The sequence below is a fragment of the Callithrix jacchus genome, chromosome 12 (genome assembly GCF_049354715.1).
Source record: "Callithrix jacchus isolate 240 chromosome 12, calJac240_pri, whole genome shotgun sequence".
NCBI lineage: Eukaryota > Metazoa > Chordata > Mammalia > Primates > Cebidae > Callithrix > Callithrix jacchus.
Genome location: NC_133513.1, coordinates 13,437,371 through 13,453,729, shown reverse-complemented (window position 1 = coordinate 13,453,729; position 16,359 = coordinate 13,437,371). Strand labels below are relative to the sequence as shown.

General features: G+C 46.7%; 1 protein-coding gene across 1 annotated transcript in view; it reads right to left on the bottom strand.

The window, feature by feature from the left end:
• The window catches only part of BMERB1 (bMERB domain containing 1), a 162,383-nt gene that overhangs the window by 61,193 nt on the left and 84,831 nt on the right, over positions 1 to 16,359 (bottom strand). Inside the window, exon 2 of the mRNA XM_002755898.6 lies at positions 11,822 to 11,945. Within this exon, the coding sequence (XP_002755944.1) occupies positions 11,822 to 11,945 (124 nt within the window). The remainder of the gene's footprint in view (positions 1 to 11,821; positions 11,946 to 16,359) is intronic.

The following is a 16,359-nucleotide window of genomic DNA, read 5'->3' as shown; positions in this document are numbered from 1 at the left end:
ATTCTCATGCCTCAGCCTCCTAAGTAGCTGAAAGTACAGGTGTGCGCCACCATGCCTGGCTAATTTTTTGTATTTTAGTAGAGACAGAGTTTCATCATGTTGCCCAGGGTGGTCTCAAACTCCTGAGGTCAGGCGATCTACCCACCTTGGCCTCCCAAAGTGCTGGGATTACAGGTGCTAGCCACCAGGCCTGGCCTGATTCCACTTTTATGAAGTACACAGAGTTATCAAAATCAGAGACAGAAAGTAGATTTCTGGTTACCAGGAGCTGGAGGGAAGGGATTTAGTGTTTAATGGTACAGAGTTTCACTTTGGGAAGATGAAAAAAATTCTGGAGGGGGATGGTGGTGATGGTTACACCACAGTAGGAATGTTCTTTTTTTTTTTTTTCTTTTTCTTTTTTGAGACGGAATTTCGCTCTTGTTACCCAGGCTGGAATGCAATGGCATGATCTCGGCTCACTGCAACCTCCGCCTCCTGGGTTCAGGCAATTCTCCTGTCTCAGCCTCCCGAGTAGCTGGGATTACAGGCGCGCACCACCATGCCCAGCTAATTTTTGTATATTTAGAAGAGACGGGGTTTCACCATGTTGACCAGGATGGTCTCGATCTCTTGACCTCGTGATCCACCCACCTTGGCCTCCCAAAGTGCTGGGATTACAGGCGTGAGCCACTGCACCCGGCCCCAGTATGAATGTTCTTAACCACACAAAACTATAAGAAATGGTTTAAGACAGTAAACATTATTACGTATATTTACTCTCTTATATAATAAATGTTATAAGTAGGTAATATATATAACACATAAATATTTACTATTAATAGTAAATATTATTTTATATATAATATATGTTTATATAGGGCCACAATTTAAAAAATAGAAGTGTGTGTGAACTATACATAAAAGTATGCATAAAACATTTTATTTTTCTAATAATCTTTATATTAAAATATACAATAATAAACATAAGTTAAATAATATAATAAATATTTTATTTTATTCATAGTTTATGGAGATGTTACTATTTTTCTTTTTTTGTGAGTCTCTATCTAGAAAGTACTTTCTTATTTGTGTGGAGTAATAAAGCAGTTATGTTCCAAGCGCCCTACTCAGGTAATAACCTGTGTGCAACTCTCGATGGCCCCATGTGCCCCGTTCCCTCGTACTTTTCTTACTCCCTCAGAGGTAGGCACCATCACAAACTCGTGTTAATGCTTTTTATTTTATCGTTTACTGCTCATACATGAATGCCTGCACAGTCATATTTTTTAGTTGTATAAACTTTATATAAACTTGTTAATTAGTGTCTTGTTTTTGAGACGCTTTCAGGTTCATACATGCTGATTCATTTTTCACTGCTGTATAGTATTCTGTGGTACAACTAGAACACCAACATTATGAACATTCTAGAAATGCCTCCTGATGCTCATGTATAGTTTTTCTAGGGTAGTGCTGGTCAATAGAATGTTCTACAACAATAGAAATGTTCTATACAAATGTGTACTTTTCAATACAATCGCCACTAGCCATTATTTACTAATGAGTACTTGAAACATGGCTCTGGCTACCGAGGGACTGAATTTTAAATGCTATTTAATTTTAATGATGTTAAAGTGAAATAGCCACGTGAAGCTAGTGGCTAACCAGGGATAGACCCAGGAGCAACACTGCACGTTATAATTACCTGTTCATCTTTACTAGGTAACACTGAACTGTTTTCCAAAGAGCTAGAGCCAATTTCTCTATATCTTCATTTTATCCAACTCCCTAGATCTTTGATAACCAGATAAACTATCCAAATGAAAGTTGATCCAAAGATAAACTTTCTTGCTGGGCGTGGTGGCTCATGCCTGTAATACCAGCACTTTGAGAGGCCAAGGTGGGTGGATCGCGAGGTCAATGTGGCCAAGATAGTGAAACCTCATCTCTACTAAAAATACAAAAATTAGCTGGACATGGTGGCACAAACCTGTAATTCCAGCTACTTGGGAGGCTGAGGCAGGAGAATCACTTGAACCCAGGAGGCAGAGGTTGCAGTGAACTGAGATCGAGCCACTGCACTCTAGCCTAGGCGACAGAGCAAGACTCCATCTCAAAAAAAAAAAAATCTGAGAACAAAAGGGGCTCTATTAGTTATTAGTTAGGGTTCTCCAGAGATACAGAACCAATAGGACTGACAGATGTAGAAAGAGATTTATTTTGTTTAATTTTTTTAATCCTTTTTTTTTTTTTTTTGAGATGAAGTCTCCCTTTGTTGCCCAGGCTGGAGTGCAGTGGCACAATCTTGGTTGACTGCAACCTCCATCTCCCGAGTTCAAGCAATTCTCTTGCCTCAGCCTCCCGAGTAGCTGGGACTAAAGGTGCACGCCATCACCCCTGGCCAGGCTGATCTTGAACTCCTGATCTCAGGTGTTAGCCACTAAATCTGGCCTAGAAAGAGATTTATGACAAGGAATTGGCTCATGGGATTTTAGAGGCCAAGAAGTCCACTATAGGTGGCAAACTGGATATCCAGGAGAGCTGATGGTGCAAGTTCTAGTCCAAAGGCTGGCAGGCTCAGGACCCAAGAAGAGCTGATGTTTCAGTTTGAGTTCAAAGGTCAGAAAAGACCAATGTCTCAGCCTAAGCAGTCAGGCAGCCCGAGTTCCCTCTTAGCCTTTCTGTTGTAGTCAGGGCTTCAGCTGGTTGAATGGGGCCCACCCACTTCTACATTAGGGAGGGCAGTCCACTTTACTCGGTCTACCAATTCAAATATTAATTTCATCCACCAGTGCCCTCCCAGACACATACCTCGAAGAATCTTTTGTCAAACATCTGGGCACCCTGTGGCCCAGTGAAGTTGGTGCATAGAATTCACCATCACCAGAGTCTTACATGGTAATCTCCCTCCCAGGCCGGTGGAATCTAGGTGGTTCAGAGGAGGTCCTCAGAGCAAAATGCAGTACATTTCTAGAAGACAGAACTTGTAGAGAGGAGTATTTTCTTTCTGGAAACTTGTTCTGACCATGAAAGACAACTTGTAGCAGCAAGAGCTCGTCAAGTGCAGAACATTTATTTTATTTCGTTTATTTTCTTTGAGACAGTGTCTCATTCTGTCACCCAGGCTGGAGTGGAGTGGGTACAATCTTGGCTCATTGAAACCTCTGTCTCCTGCGGTCAAGTGATTCTGGTGCCTCAAACCTCCTGAGTAGCTGGGATTTCAGGTGCACACCACCATGCTCAGTGAATATTTTTTTGTATTTTTAGTAGCCATATGGTTTTGCCATGTTGGCCAGGCTGGTCTCGAATTCCTGACCTCAGGTGATCCACCTGCCTTGGCCTCCTAAAGTGCTGAGATTACAGGCACGAGCCACTGCACCTGGCCCAGCATTTATTTCTCCGTTCAATCAACACAGATTCCCACCTTCCTCCCCACCTCCCAGTACATTTAGAAATTCAGCAGGAGGATCCTTCCATTCAGAAGTCTAACTTAGAACATTCTCCCTCTTCTCTCCTCCCTCTAATCTCTCCCTTTCTTCTTCCTTCCTTTCCCTCCCCTACACCCCAAATTCTTGTATATTTTATCCGAGACAAATTACTCCTTAGATCTTCTGCAATTACGAGCATCTCTTCCCACCTGATATGTACAGTGGCCCCGGCAACAGTGACCTGTTCCTGGAAGATGCTATTTAAAACCCCGAGTGCAACTAGAGTGACGCAGGGCTCCTGAATGTGGCTGAGATGTGTCACGTTACATAAGCGCACATGCTTCATTCTGCCCTTGGCTTGAAGCTCTTCCTAACAGACTGCAGAATTATCAGCTCATTAAAGGGGGAAAAAATGCAGGTTTATAAAAAAAAGATTTTGATAATCATCATCATAAAATCAAGGCCCCAGGGTAGAGTTGCAGTTAATGGTTGAGAGCCACACTCAGAGACTCAGCACCTCCCAAGAGGGTCTCAAGGAAACCACAGTGAATCCCAGCTTCTCTCAGGGAGAGGAATATTTTCTGGGAATTCTCTGGAGAGGACTATAAACAGCCCTGATGCCCTGCTCTCCCATAAAGCACAACGTTAACAATGAAAGGAAAGAAGGGAATTTTGAATTGCTTACTACCTAGGAAGGGCCACCCAATTTCATACCGGTGGTCTGCTTTTATCCCTTGCTATAATGCTGCAGGGAGATGCCACTGACCCCATTGTACTGATGGGGAAGCTGGGTTCGAAGCAGGATGGAATATTTGCTCCAGGCCACACAGTTGTAAGAAGTAGAACCAGGATTCAGGGCTCGTTTGGAGACTCCACAGCTTGATGACAGAGACCAAGGACTCTTGTGATATGAAAGGGAAGTGGTGGGAAGGGAAGGACATGGTCCCTTCAAATGTAACAGAAAGAGGGAAGGGAAGTGCTGGGTAGAGGAGGGCGTGGTCCCCGGTGAAGGCCCTACCCCCCGTGCCCACGGACCTAGGTGAGGACTGGCATTTTTGTTTTCCTGCCCAGATGTTGCATTTCCCAAGACCACCCTGGCCTACCACCCCCCCGCCCACCCTGTGCCTTTAAAAACTCTAAGACCCTAGCAGGCGGACACACAAGCTGCTGGACGGAGAGAGCAGCGGATCAGCGGAGGAAGACACAAGCAGCTGTGCGGCAAGAAGACGTGAAGGGCCGGGCCGGCGACTCACGCCTGTAATCCCAGCACTCTAGGGGGCCTAGGCAGGTAGATCATGATGTCGGGAGATCGAAGCCATCCTGGTGAAACCCCCTTTCTACTAAAAATAGAAATAATATTACTTGGTGGTGCGCACCTGTAATCCAGCTACTCGGGAGGCTGGGGCAGAAGAATCACTTGAACTAGGGCGTTGGAGGTTGCAGTGAGCCGAGATCACGCCACCGCACTCTAGCCTGTGCGACAGAGCAAGACTGTCTCAAAAAAAAAAAAACAAAAAAAAACGTCAAAGGGAGCATGCCGGCAGAAGAGTACATGGCCATCGATTAGCCAAATGAGGCAGAGTTGGGCTGGGGCAGTTGGAAGAGAGCCGCAGCCCGTCTCCAGGGAAAAACCTTCCCACTCCATGCCTCTGTGGTTTCCCCCGTCCGCTGAGAGGTACTGCTGCTACTCAGTAAAACCTTGCACTCATTCTCCAAGCCCAGGGGTGATCGATTCTTCTGGCTCACCAAGGCAGGAACCCGGGATACAGAGAGTCCTTTGTCCTTGCGACAAGGTAGAGGGTCTAATTGATCGAGTTAACAGAAGCCGCCTATGGATGGCAAAACTAAAAGGGCACCCTGTAACACACGGCTACTGGGGCTGCAGGAGTTGTAAGTATCCACCCCTAGACACTGCCGTGGGGTTGGAGCCCGACAACCAGCCCAGCTGTATGTTACCCTAGAGGTTTGAGCAGCAGGGCACTGAAGAAGCAAGCCACTTCCCCAGTGCACACACTTCGAGGGGCACAAGGGAACTTTGCCCATGTCATCTGGATCCAGAATGCTATGTCATGGGAAATGTACAACCCTGGGCAAGTGACTTGAACTCTCAGTGCCTCCATTTTCTCATCTGTAAGATAAGGGCCATGTGATATTTTCTGCCTAGAGGGTGGTAGTGAGGATTATATGAATCAAAACAGCAAAACACTAGAAAACTGGCCAGCATAGAAAGTATTTTAAAAGAACTGTTGTCTACAATGCATGCAGTTTCTTTATGCGTTTGTGTGTGTGTGTGTGTTTCAATACAATGCACTTTTTTTTTTTTTGAGACAGAGTCTTGCTCTGTCGCCAGGTGCCAGGCTGGAGTGCAGTGGCATGATCTTGGCTCATCGCAACCTCTGCCTCCCAGGTTCAAGCAATTCTCCTGCCTCAGCCTCCCGCGTAGCTGGGACTACAGGCACGCGCCACCACACCCAGCTAATTTTTGTATTTTTAGTAGAGACGGGGTTTCACCATGTTGGCAAGGATGGTCTCGATCTCTTGACCTTGTGATCCACCCACCTCGGCCTCCCAAAGTGTTACAGGCGTGAGCCACTGCACCCAGCCAATGCATGCACTATTACTCCATTTTGATTCTGCCAGGTTCCCAGGGCCTGACCCCTTCATCACACTTGGTACCTCTTCATAAAATGAAGTTACTGAATTTCAAGCCCAGGCTCTGGAAATACTGGAACTCAAAGGCTGTGCTCTTGAAATATGTCCTTCGCACGCCCACCTTCCCTGCCTGCTGCAGTTCTGACTCTGGCTTATTAAAACCTGCTTTTGCCCAGAGCAAGCCGAGCGGCAGGGCACACTATCCCTTTTTATGAAAATCCAGCAAGCGGGTGTAAAAGGAAGATAACCACACCCCCGCCCCATTCGGAGGCGGAAGATACTTAATTATCTGAAACCCAGATAAACAGCAGGAGCAGATGATAGACGAGACGTGGAAAAGCTGAAGTGAGAGAGGGGGGCTGCAAGAGAAATTGTTAAAAACTAATGATGTGATTCAGTGCTGGAATGAAGGTGAGAAGACGAGCCTGAGCTTGTGGACAGCCTCTGAGAGTTCTTGCCTGCAGTAAGATGGGGGCAGGATGGGTAGGGAGATGGGGCAGCAGTGGGAAGGACTAGAAGGTGGGTGGAACATAGGGTCAGGAAAGGGGAAAGCACAGGCGTTTCAAGCATTGCCTCCCAGATGTTGGCTGCCTCTTTTCTGGAGGTGGTTTCGTATTATGGCCCGGTTTCAGAAATCACCAAGCCTCAAGAGAGAGATCTCTAAATGACATTTTACACATTGGAAACCAGAGAACAAGCTAAGAGAAGTCAGCAAAGGACACACTAGAAATGCAGAGTGAGGAGCATACTCAGAACTCATGCCTGCCTGCTGGGAGCTCACTCACAGCTGGTCTGTGAACTTGATCTCCTGGGCCTGATTCAGGGCAAGTGGGTGTTCTGGGTTGGGGTAGTTCCTGATCTATCTTTCTGTTAGGGAGCATTTGAGGTGGGTGATGTGAGCATGTGTGTGAAGGGCTTAGCACAAGCCTAGGTCCACAATAAGGGCTCTGTCAATGCCAATTGCTGTGGTCCTTAGGAGTCTTTATGGGAACAGGGTTCTCTACAGCAAATTCCCAGCAGATTGACTTCACAAACCTTGACTGTCTACGTTGGAGCTCATCATTGTGGTGTCTGAAATAAGTACATTGTTTATGTGCAGAGAAATGGTGCTACTGAAACCCCAGGGGTTTGGTCTAGGTCCTGCTGCTCACTGCACAGAAAGCCCATCATTGAGAAGGTAGGTATTGACAAGGAAGAAGATTTTACTCCAGTGCTGCAGCTAAGAAGATGGGGGCTTATTCTCAAAGCCATCTCCCTGGCCAACTAAAACTAGGAGTTTATATAGCAGGGAAGAAATGTAACAATGTGTAAGAAAACAGGAACTAGGGAAGGGCAAGGAAGCAATCATGGTGAATGAGGGGTCTTGCATCTCATTGTCTGAATGTGGCAATCTGGTGAATTTCAGTTCTTTGATACTTTTTTGAGAGGCCTGGGGGGTCCCTTCCTGAGGGAGGAACTCAGATAAAACAAATGTAAACTCTAAGCTTTAAGATCAGAAAGGTCAACTTCTGTGTTTATTGGAAAGAACATCTATGATGGGACTATTGGGTCAGTTTCAGGGGTACAGAAAAGTCCAAAGCCCGACTTAATAGAATTCATCCAAGTTCCACCATAGGCAATTCAAGACGGCAGAACAAGATAAGGCCCAGTGTGGGAATGGGGGTGTCCAATCGGAAGTTTGTCCTCCCATTGTAGAAGAGTAAGGCAAAGAGAAAAGGGGTCCTGGCATGGAGAATAAAGATAACAGAACAGCCTCAAGTTAAGGGTTCTGACCCCCAAGACAGATACCTTGGGTTCAAATCCTGTTGCTACTTTATCCTAGCTGGTGACCTTTAATAAGACACTCTGCCTCTCCCACCTCAATTTCCTCATTCACAAAATAGAAGAAATAGAACTCACTCTATCGGGGTTCTTGCAAGGACTCAGGAAGCTAAAATTAAGGAGTGAATGCACGAAGGGATGTCGCATTCAGGGTGGCATGTCAGTGCCCATGGGAAACAGCAACTCTGTGTGCTCTGTCATGTGCCCAAGGTCACAGACCAAGGACGTAGGAGAGCCAGGATGATGACCTCTGATCCCACATCTGAGTTCTCACCGGTTACCTGGGACGAGGGGAATCTCCCTCTTCTTCCTCACTGTCTTGGCAGAAAAAGAGGGAGAACAGACTGAGGCTGTGGATCTTGGGGGAAAGGACAAAGTAAATCAGCCAAGAAAAAGAAAGCCCATGAAATAATCTAAATGTCAGGCTGCCAGGGCATTGAGGGTGCAGCAGGCAGCCCACCCTGGACTCATGCTTAAAAGTCAGTGCAGGCTGGGCATGGTGGCTCATGCCTGTAATCCCAATACTTTGGGAGGCCAAGGGGGGTGGATCCCTTGAGGCCAGAAGTTCAAGACCAGCCTGGCCAACATGGTGAAGCCTCATCTCTACTAAGAATACAAAAAATAGCCAGGTGTGGTGACAGGCACCTATAGTCCCAGCTACTTGGGAGGCTGAGGCACAAAAATCAGTTGAACCTAGGAGGCAGAGGTTGCAGTGAGCCAAGATTGCACCACTCACTCCAGCTAAGGCAACAGAGTGAGACCCAGTCTCAAGAAATAAAAATAAAAGAGTCTGAGGTGGACAGATCACAAGGTAAGGAGTTTGAGACCAGCCTGGCCAATTTGGTGAAACCCCATCTCTATTAAAAATACAAAAAATTAGCCGGGCATGGTGGCACATGCCTGTAAATCCAGCTACTTGGGAGGCTGAGGCAGGAGAATTGCTTAAACCTGGGAGGTGGAGGTTGCAGTGAGCTGAGATCGTGCCACTGCATTCCAGTCTGGGCGACAGAGTGACACTCTGTCTCAAAAAAATAAAGAAAATAAAGAGTCAATGCAGCAGGAAGCCATGGAAGTGAGACAGATTCTCAATCATGAAATAGGGTCTGACTCGTATTGTCTCCGCAGCAGCTGACGGGTATTAAGGTGATTACCTCGCAGCAGGTGTGATAAAACCAATCTCAACACAGCTATTACACTATGACCACTGGGAGTCTTTCAGCCGAGGGCTGTCACATTCCCGTCATTTCATTTCAAGCTTCCTTGCCTGAGCCTGAAAATGATCAGTAGGGTCAGAAATTTTTTTCTCTCTGTCCTACTATGTGCCAAGAGTGTCTTTGTGTGTGTGTGTGTGTGTGTGTGTGTGTGTGTGTGTGTGTGTGTGTATAAGAGGATCGTTGGGGTAAGGATGGAGTGAGAAAGAATAATTTATTGCACATTTGACATATATTCATGAGCCTAAGTGCCAGGCACTGTTCAAAATGCTGAGAAGACATTATGAGGAAGTTGTATAAGGCCTCTGCCCTCATGGATCTTATCAGCTTGAAAGAATTATTTTGGTAGTTATAGTCAAAGTTTCCTTTTCCCTCCCCTCCTGTTCCCTCCCCTTCCCTCCCCTCCCATTCCTTCCTCTCCCCTCCCCTTCCTTTCCCTTCCTCCCTCTTTCCCTCTTCCCTCCCTTCCTTCTTTCTTTCCCTGATTCATTTCATAAATATTCTGCAATCAGACTGTATCCTAGCTTGGCTACTTATTAGCTAATGCAGTATTGGGCAAATTTCTTAACCTCCCATTCCTTCCCATCGAGGACCCGCTCACAGGATAAGCTCCGCAGCTTCAGGAAAAACCAGCTCTAAGAAAGAGCTGAGAAACTGAATTCAAGCAGGGACTTGGCTCAAATCCTGTTGGGCTGGCAGGCTGAGTATGATGGATGAGGAGTTTGTGCAGATATGAGCATGCTGCATCCTTTGTCTTGGCAGCCTTAGCGTCCACTGTGTACCTCTGAGATTGATGAGGCAGGTGCACCTTGGGGCAGGCTACACACCATACAAGTCGGAGCTTGGTTGGGGAGCATCATCATCAACTAATACTGTCTGTAGGACCCCATTCCAGCAAGACATCTGGGGGCCTGAAAGGGGGTTCCTTCCCTGGAGAATGTCAGAGTCCCTGATCTATGTCCTAACAACACTCAGGTCCTTCTGTATCCTTTAGATAATTTGATTTATCCAAGAATCTATTGTTGACACTTGGCCCTAAGTGGTCAGACTCATGGGCTTGATGAGGAAATTCAGTGAGATCACAAGCCAAGAGCTTAGGGCAGAGCTGCTGCTTAAGAAATGCTAGCTATTCTTGTCCTTAAGCCCTGGCTAAGTGCCAGGCATGTGCACATCTATTCATACACGTGCACACACACACACACATACACACATATACACATACACACACTCATACACATATCCACACACACATCCACATACCCACACACATCCCCCATGCACATCTACTCACCACATCCACACACACACATACACCCACCCACACACACACCTACATCCATACATATGCATCCACATACATCCACACACCCACACACGACATACACACACATACACACACACAGACACATCCACACAAGCACACATCCACACACACATCCACACACATATCCACATACACATCCACACACTCACACACCCCATTCACACACATACACACACCCACACACCCCATTCACACACACACATACACACACCCACACACCCCATTCACACACACACATACACAGACACATCCACACCTGCACACATTCACACACACCCACACACACACACAAGAGGTTTTGATCTCTTGACCTCGTGATCCGGCTGCTTTGGGCTCCCGAAGTGCTAGGATTACAGGCATGAGCCACTGTGCCTGGCCAGAACCCAACTTTTTAATGAGAGTCTGTCTTGAAAGACACCTGCAGCTCTTCAGGAATGCTGTGCTGTGTAGATAAGGAATGTTCAACCCACCTGACTCTGATGTTGCTAGGGACCCCATATCATTATTTTCCCCCATTTTAGAAATGCGGGAACTGAAATTCAGAGAGTCCACACAACTTGCCCAAGTTGATCGGCTTTTAAGAAAAATCTCAGGCCTATCTGAGAGCTGAGTGTGTGCTCGTGAAAGACCCCAGCACAGGGTACCACCTCTGCCTTCTGTCCCTTTCTTTTCTGTGGGTGATACAGAAAGAGCTAGGGTTTTGGAGTCAGATTGACCTGAATTCAATTCCAACTTCAGGGTTGTGGGAAGTAGAAAAGTTCCTTTTAAAGTTTCCTTTCTTGTTAAAGAATAAGTGTGCTAATAACTTTGTTAAGCCCTATCCTTTTAGCCGTTAGACACTCCATGCTTACAGGCACATAGTACACTCTATGTCCTTGTACTTTAACCTAGATATCTGTGCTGGATGTGCTCACAGGCATGTCTTAGCTACCCATTGCTTTTACCCGTTTAGAAAACTTTTAAGTTATTAGCCAATTGGGTTTTAGTTTAGATTGTGAGGTGTGGCTCCAGCCAGCGGAGATCAGACACAGCAGTAAGGACAACCCCAAATGCGTAAGGGATAAATTTGTGCGTTTTCCTTTGCTCATTGTGCTCTCATGCACGATGGTTGGCGAGGGTCCCCTTCCTGCAGTCCAGGAAGTACGAATCGCGTTGCTGAAAGACGCTTTGTCTCAATGCTGGTTTTTCTTTGTGGCACCGAGCATCTATTTCCAACAAGGGTCTTGCTTAAAATAGGAGATAACAATCCCACTTCCCTGGGTGGTCATGCCAATCAAATGAGCCTTTTAAAGCATGCACAATGCCTTTATCTCAGTGCACGGCACACAGTAGGTGATCAATCAATATTAGGTTTTCCTCTCTCCTCCACACCCTTCTTTTCTCAGTCACATCCCCAAAACACTCACATGAACCTGAGCTCAGACTCCCTGCGGACCAAGACTTCCCGGAGACGCTGAATTTTTGCCATCTCCAGCTCAATCTCCTCCGGCATCATGGTTGTCTCCGCCATGGAGATGATGTCCAGCTGATCTGTGCAGGAGACACGAAATGCAAGCGTCAGGACCCCAAGGCTGCATTGTGGGACAGACCTGATATGGTTCCAGGCCACAGGCTTTCCCGAGACCCTCATATGCCCTCAGGGCACACAGACCTCAGCCTGTGCTGCAAATGTGTATCCATAAGTGCACGCTTTGGAAACCAGAAAACATGTTTTCCACAGAAACTTTGCTCTTTTTATGTGTGAGACACAGTCATGCTCTGTTGCCCAGGCTGGAGTGCAGTGGCGTGATCTTGATTTCGACTCACTGCAACCTCTGCCTCCCAGGTTCAAGCGATTCTCCCACCTCAGCCTTCTAAGTAGCTGGAATTACAAGTGTGCGCCACCAGGCCTGGCTAATTTTTGTATTTTTAGTAGAGATGGGGTTTCACCGTGTTGGTCAGGCTGGTCTCAAACTCCTGAGGTCAAGTGATCCGCCTGCTTCTGTCTCCTGAAGTGCTGGGATTACAGGCATGAGCCATTGCACCGGCCGGGAACTTTGTTATGATGGCTGGTGGAGGTTCACAAGGGGGCTCACAAAAGCTTGATGAAGGCCTTGTCAGCCCCTTCCTGGTCCCAAATTCTGAGCGTCTGCTCTCCCTGACCACTTTGCCCTGTGCTCTAAGCCTCCAAGACCAAGGCTGACTCTAGGCAGAAGAAAGTTTTATCAGCTACTACTAATAAATAATGTAAGTATTTTTTTGTTTGTTTTTGAGACTGGGCCTCACTCTGTCATCCAAGCTTGGGTGCAGTGGTGCAATCATAGCTCACTGCAGCCTTGAACCCTGGGCTCAAGGGATCCTTCCACCTTGGTCTCCCAAGTATCTGGGACTACAGGCCCACCTACGTAAATTTTTAAGTTTTATTTTTTTGTAGAGATAGGGTTTCACTATGCTGCCCAGGCTGGTCTCAAACTGCTGGCCTCAGGCAATCCTTTCAACTTGGCTTCCTGAAGGGCTGGGATTACAAGCGTGAGCATGTATACATATACATACATATGTGTGTATATATGAATATATATGGTTTTTTATATATAATATGTATAATAGACACAGACACACTTTTTTTTTTTTTTTGAGACAGAGTCTCACTCTGTCACCCAGGCTGGAGTATAGTGGCACAATCTCGGCTCACTGCAACCTCCACCACCCGGGTTTGAGCAATTCTTCTTTCTCAGCCTCTGGAGTAGCTGGGATTACAGGTGTGTGCCATCATGCCAGGCTAATTTTTGTATTTTTAGTAGAGATAGGGTTTCACCATATTGTCCAGGCTGGTCTTGAACTCCTGACCTTGTAATCCACATGCCTTGGCCTCCCAAAGTGCTCGGATTACAGGCGTGAGCCACCACACCTGGCCAGACACACTTTTTTTAAAGGCTGAAAAAGTACACTACAATGTTAGCCATTCAAATGTTAACATATATGCATGTATGTATATATTTATACTATTATATACATACACATCTATCCACCGTGATATGGGTCTTATTTTTATTAATATGAAGTTAGGATCTCACTATTTCATCACATGTTCTTTTCACTTAGCAACACGCTGTGAGCGCTCCTGCCTGTCCTTGCATGGTCTTCCCCGGCAGCAGTGTGGAAGGCGGGGTGCTTCTCTATTTGTGGCTGTATCACGACACGCTTAGGCAATCCACAGACATGTAGGTTGTTTCCTTTTTTTCCCCACTGTAATCATGGGGAAAAAATGTAAGAATTATTTTCACTGTAGGAATGTTCCAGTGAGGAACATTCTCAAAGTGAAATCTCTGCACACATCTACAGGGGTCCTGCTGGCTGTTTCTAGGGTGAATGGCTGAGTTGATAAGGGACATGCTATTCAAAGCCTCTGATCTGTAGTGGGGGAGGCTCATGAGAGGAGATGTTTTTGGTGTACCCTGAGACACCATCACATCACCTGTATCTGCTAACTCCTTCCACAGCCACCCCCAAGATGAAAGCCATCCCATACCGCAGTTCTACAAGGGTGTCTGTCTTTTTTCCTTATACTCAAGAAGTAATCAAAGTTGGTATATCTTATACCTGTGATTTGGAAAGTTGTTCTTTTTTGTTTTCCTTTTTCTTTTGTTTTTTTTTTCCTGAAATGAATTCTCCCTCTGTTGCCCAGGCTCAAGGGTAGTGGCATGATCTCAGCTCACTGCAAATTCTGCTTCCAGGGTTCAAGTGATTCTCCTGCGTCAGCCTTCAAGTAGCTGGGATTGCAGGCTCATGCCATCATGCCCAGGTAATTGTATTTTTAGTAGAGTTGGGGTTTCACCATGTTGCCCAGGCTGGTCTTGAACTACTGATCTCAAGTCATCAGCCCATGTTGACCTCCCATAGTGCTGGGATTACAGGTGTGAGCCACCACACCCGGCTTTCTTTCTTCTTTTTGTAGAAGCAAGGACTCCCTATGTGGCCCAGACTGCTCTTGAATGTCTGGCCTCAAGCAATCCTCCTGCCTCAGCCTCCCAAAACGCTGGGATTATTTACAGGTGTGAGCCAATGTACCCAGTAAAAGTTGTCCTCTTTCTACCTGTTCGTCTCCCTCCTAGGTCCTGGGACCCCTGCATACCTGCACAGGGCTTAGGGCGCTCTGATTTGCAGGTTTCCCTGAAGTCAGTCCCTGCCTGCTAGGATGTCTGGATAGAATAGCACCCTCTTCCAGGAGCCCACCTGATGCATTCATCCACCTATGGGACTCTCCTGGCCCTGGGTTTTTCAGCAGGCGTTGGATTCTTGGTAAACTGGTGTACCTTTCCATCACCTACCCTCTAAAGTGTCCATTACATGTGCCAAACTTATCTGTATCCCCTCCACCAATCAAAGCACCTTATTTTGCTGAGGAGACAGGAAGAAGGTACTTCTCTGGAGCTGATTCTCATGTTGAAATTAATAGTCTCTCTTCATTCTCTCTGAGACTATTCCTTTTTTTTTCTTCTTTTTTTTTGAGGCCAAGTCTTGCTCTGTTGCCCAGGCTGGAGTGGTACAATCTTGGCTCACTGCAACCTCTGCCTCCCAAGTTCCAGAAATTCTCCTGCCTCAGCCTCCTGAGTAGCTGGAACCACAGGCACATGCCACCATGCCCAGCTAAGTTTTTGTATTTTTGGTAGAGATGGGATTTCACCATTTTGGCCAAGCTAGTCTTGAACACCTAACTTGAGAGGATCCACCAGCCTTGGCCTCCCAAAGTGTTGGGATTACAGGTGTGAGCCACCATGCCTGGCCTGACAATTCCCAGTTTTCAAGAGAAACAGTAACAAAGGCAATGGAAAAGGCCAAGCGATTATCTGGGGAAAGGAAAAAAATTGACCTGATGGTCACAGACCTGTTAAAGATTTTCTCCTCATCTGGGTGTGGTGGCTCACACCTGTAATCTGAGCACTTTGGGAGCCCGAGGTGGGTGGATCACAAGGTCAGGAGTTCAAGATCAGCCTGGCCAAGATGGTGAAACTCTGTCTCTACTAAAAATACAAAATTTAGCCTGGCATGAAGACAGGTGCCTGTAATTCCAGCTACTTGGGAGGCCAAGGCATGAGAATCATGTGAACCTGGGAGGTGGAGGCTACAGTGATCCAAGATTGCACCACTGCACTCCAGCCTGAGCGACAGAGTGAGATTCCATCTTACAAAAAAAAATATTGAGTGCCACTGTGTGCTGTGATGCTACCAAGCTAGAAGACCAGCCTCACAGAATCAGATGGCCTGGCTTTGAGTTGTAGTTCTCCTCCCTGGCTGTGTGGGCTTGGGGAGTTTGTTAACCTCTCAGCGGCTCCATTTCTCCTCTGTAAGATGAGGATGGGAAGAGAGCTCACCACCCAAAACAGACGTGAGGGATGAATTACCCCAGCACATCATGTTCAATATATGCTTGTGATTGCCCTCCATCCGTACCTGCTCTGCCGTCACCTCTTTTAACTGTCGCCATAAGCCAGCAGGTTCAGTAGGTTCTCACTTTCACAAAGAAACGAAGGCTCAGTGCTGGCAAGGGAAAGAGCTAAATCCAGGTCTGGCTCCAAACTCCCGCTCTTGGACCCTCATAGCTGCCTCTGGTCCATGCAGCTGTCCTAAGTCCAACACCCTCCATTCATTCCCATCTCAGAGTCAAGCGTGGTGCCATAACAAGTCACGGCCAATGGGGAGGCTTAAAACAAGAGGAAGGCCGGGCGCGGTGGCTCGTGCCTGTAATCCCAGCACTTTGGGAGGCCGAGATGGGTGGATCACCAGGTCAAGAGATCGAGACTATCCTGGCCAACATGGTGAAACCCTGTCTCTACTAAAAATCCAAAAATTAGCTGGATGTGGTGGTGGGCGCCTGTGATCCCAGCTACTCAGGAGGCTGAGGCAGGAGAATCACTTGAACCAGGGAGGCAAAGGTTGCAGTGAGCTGAGATCCTGCCACTGCACT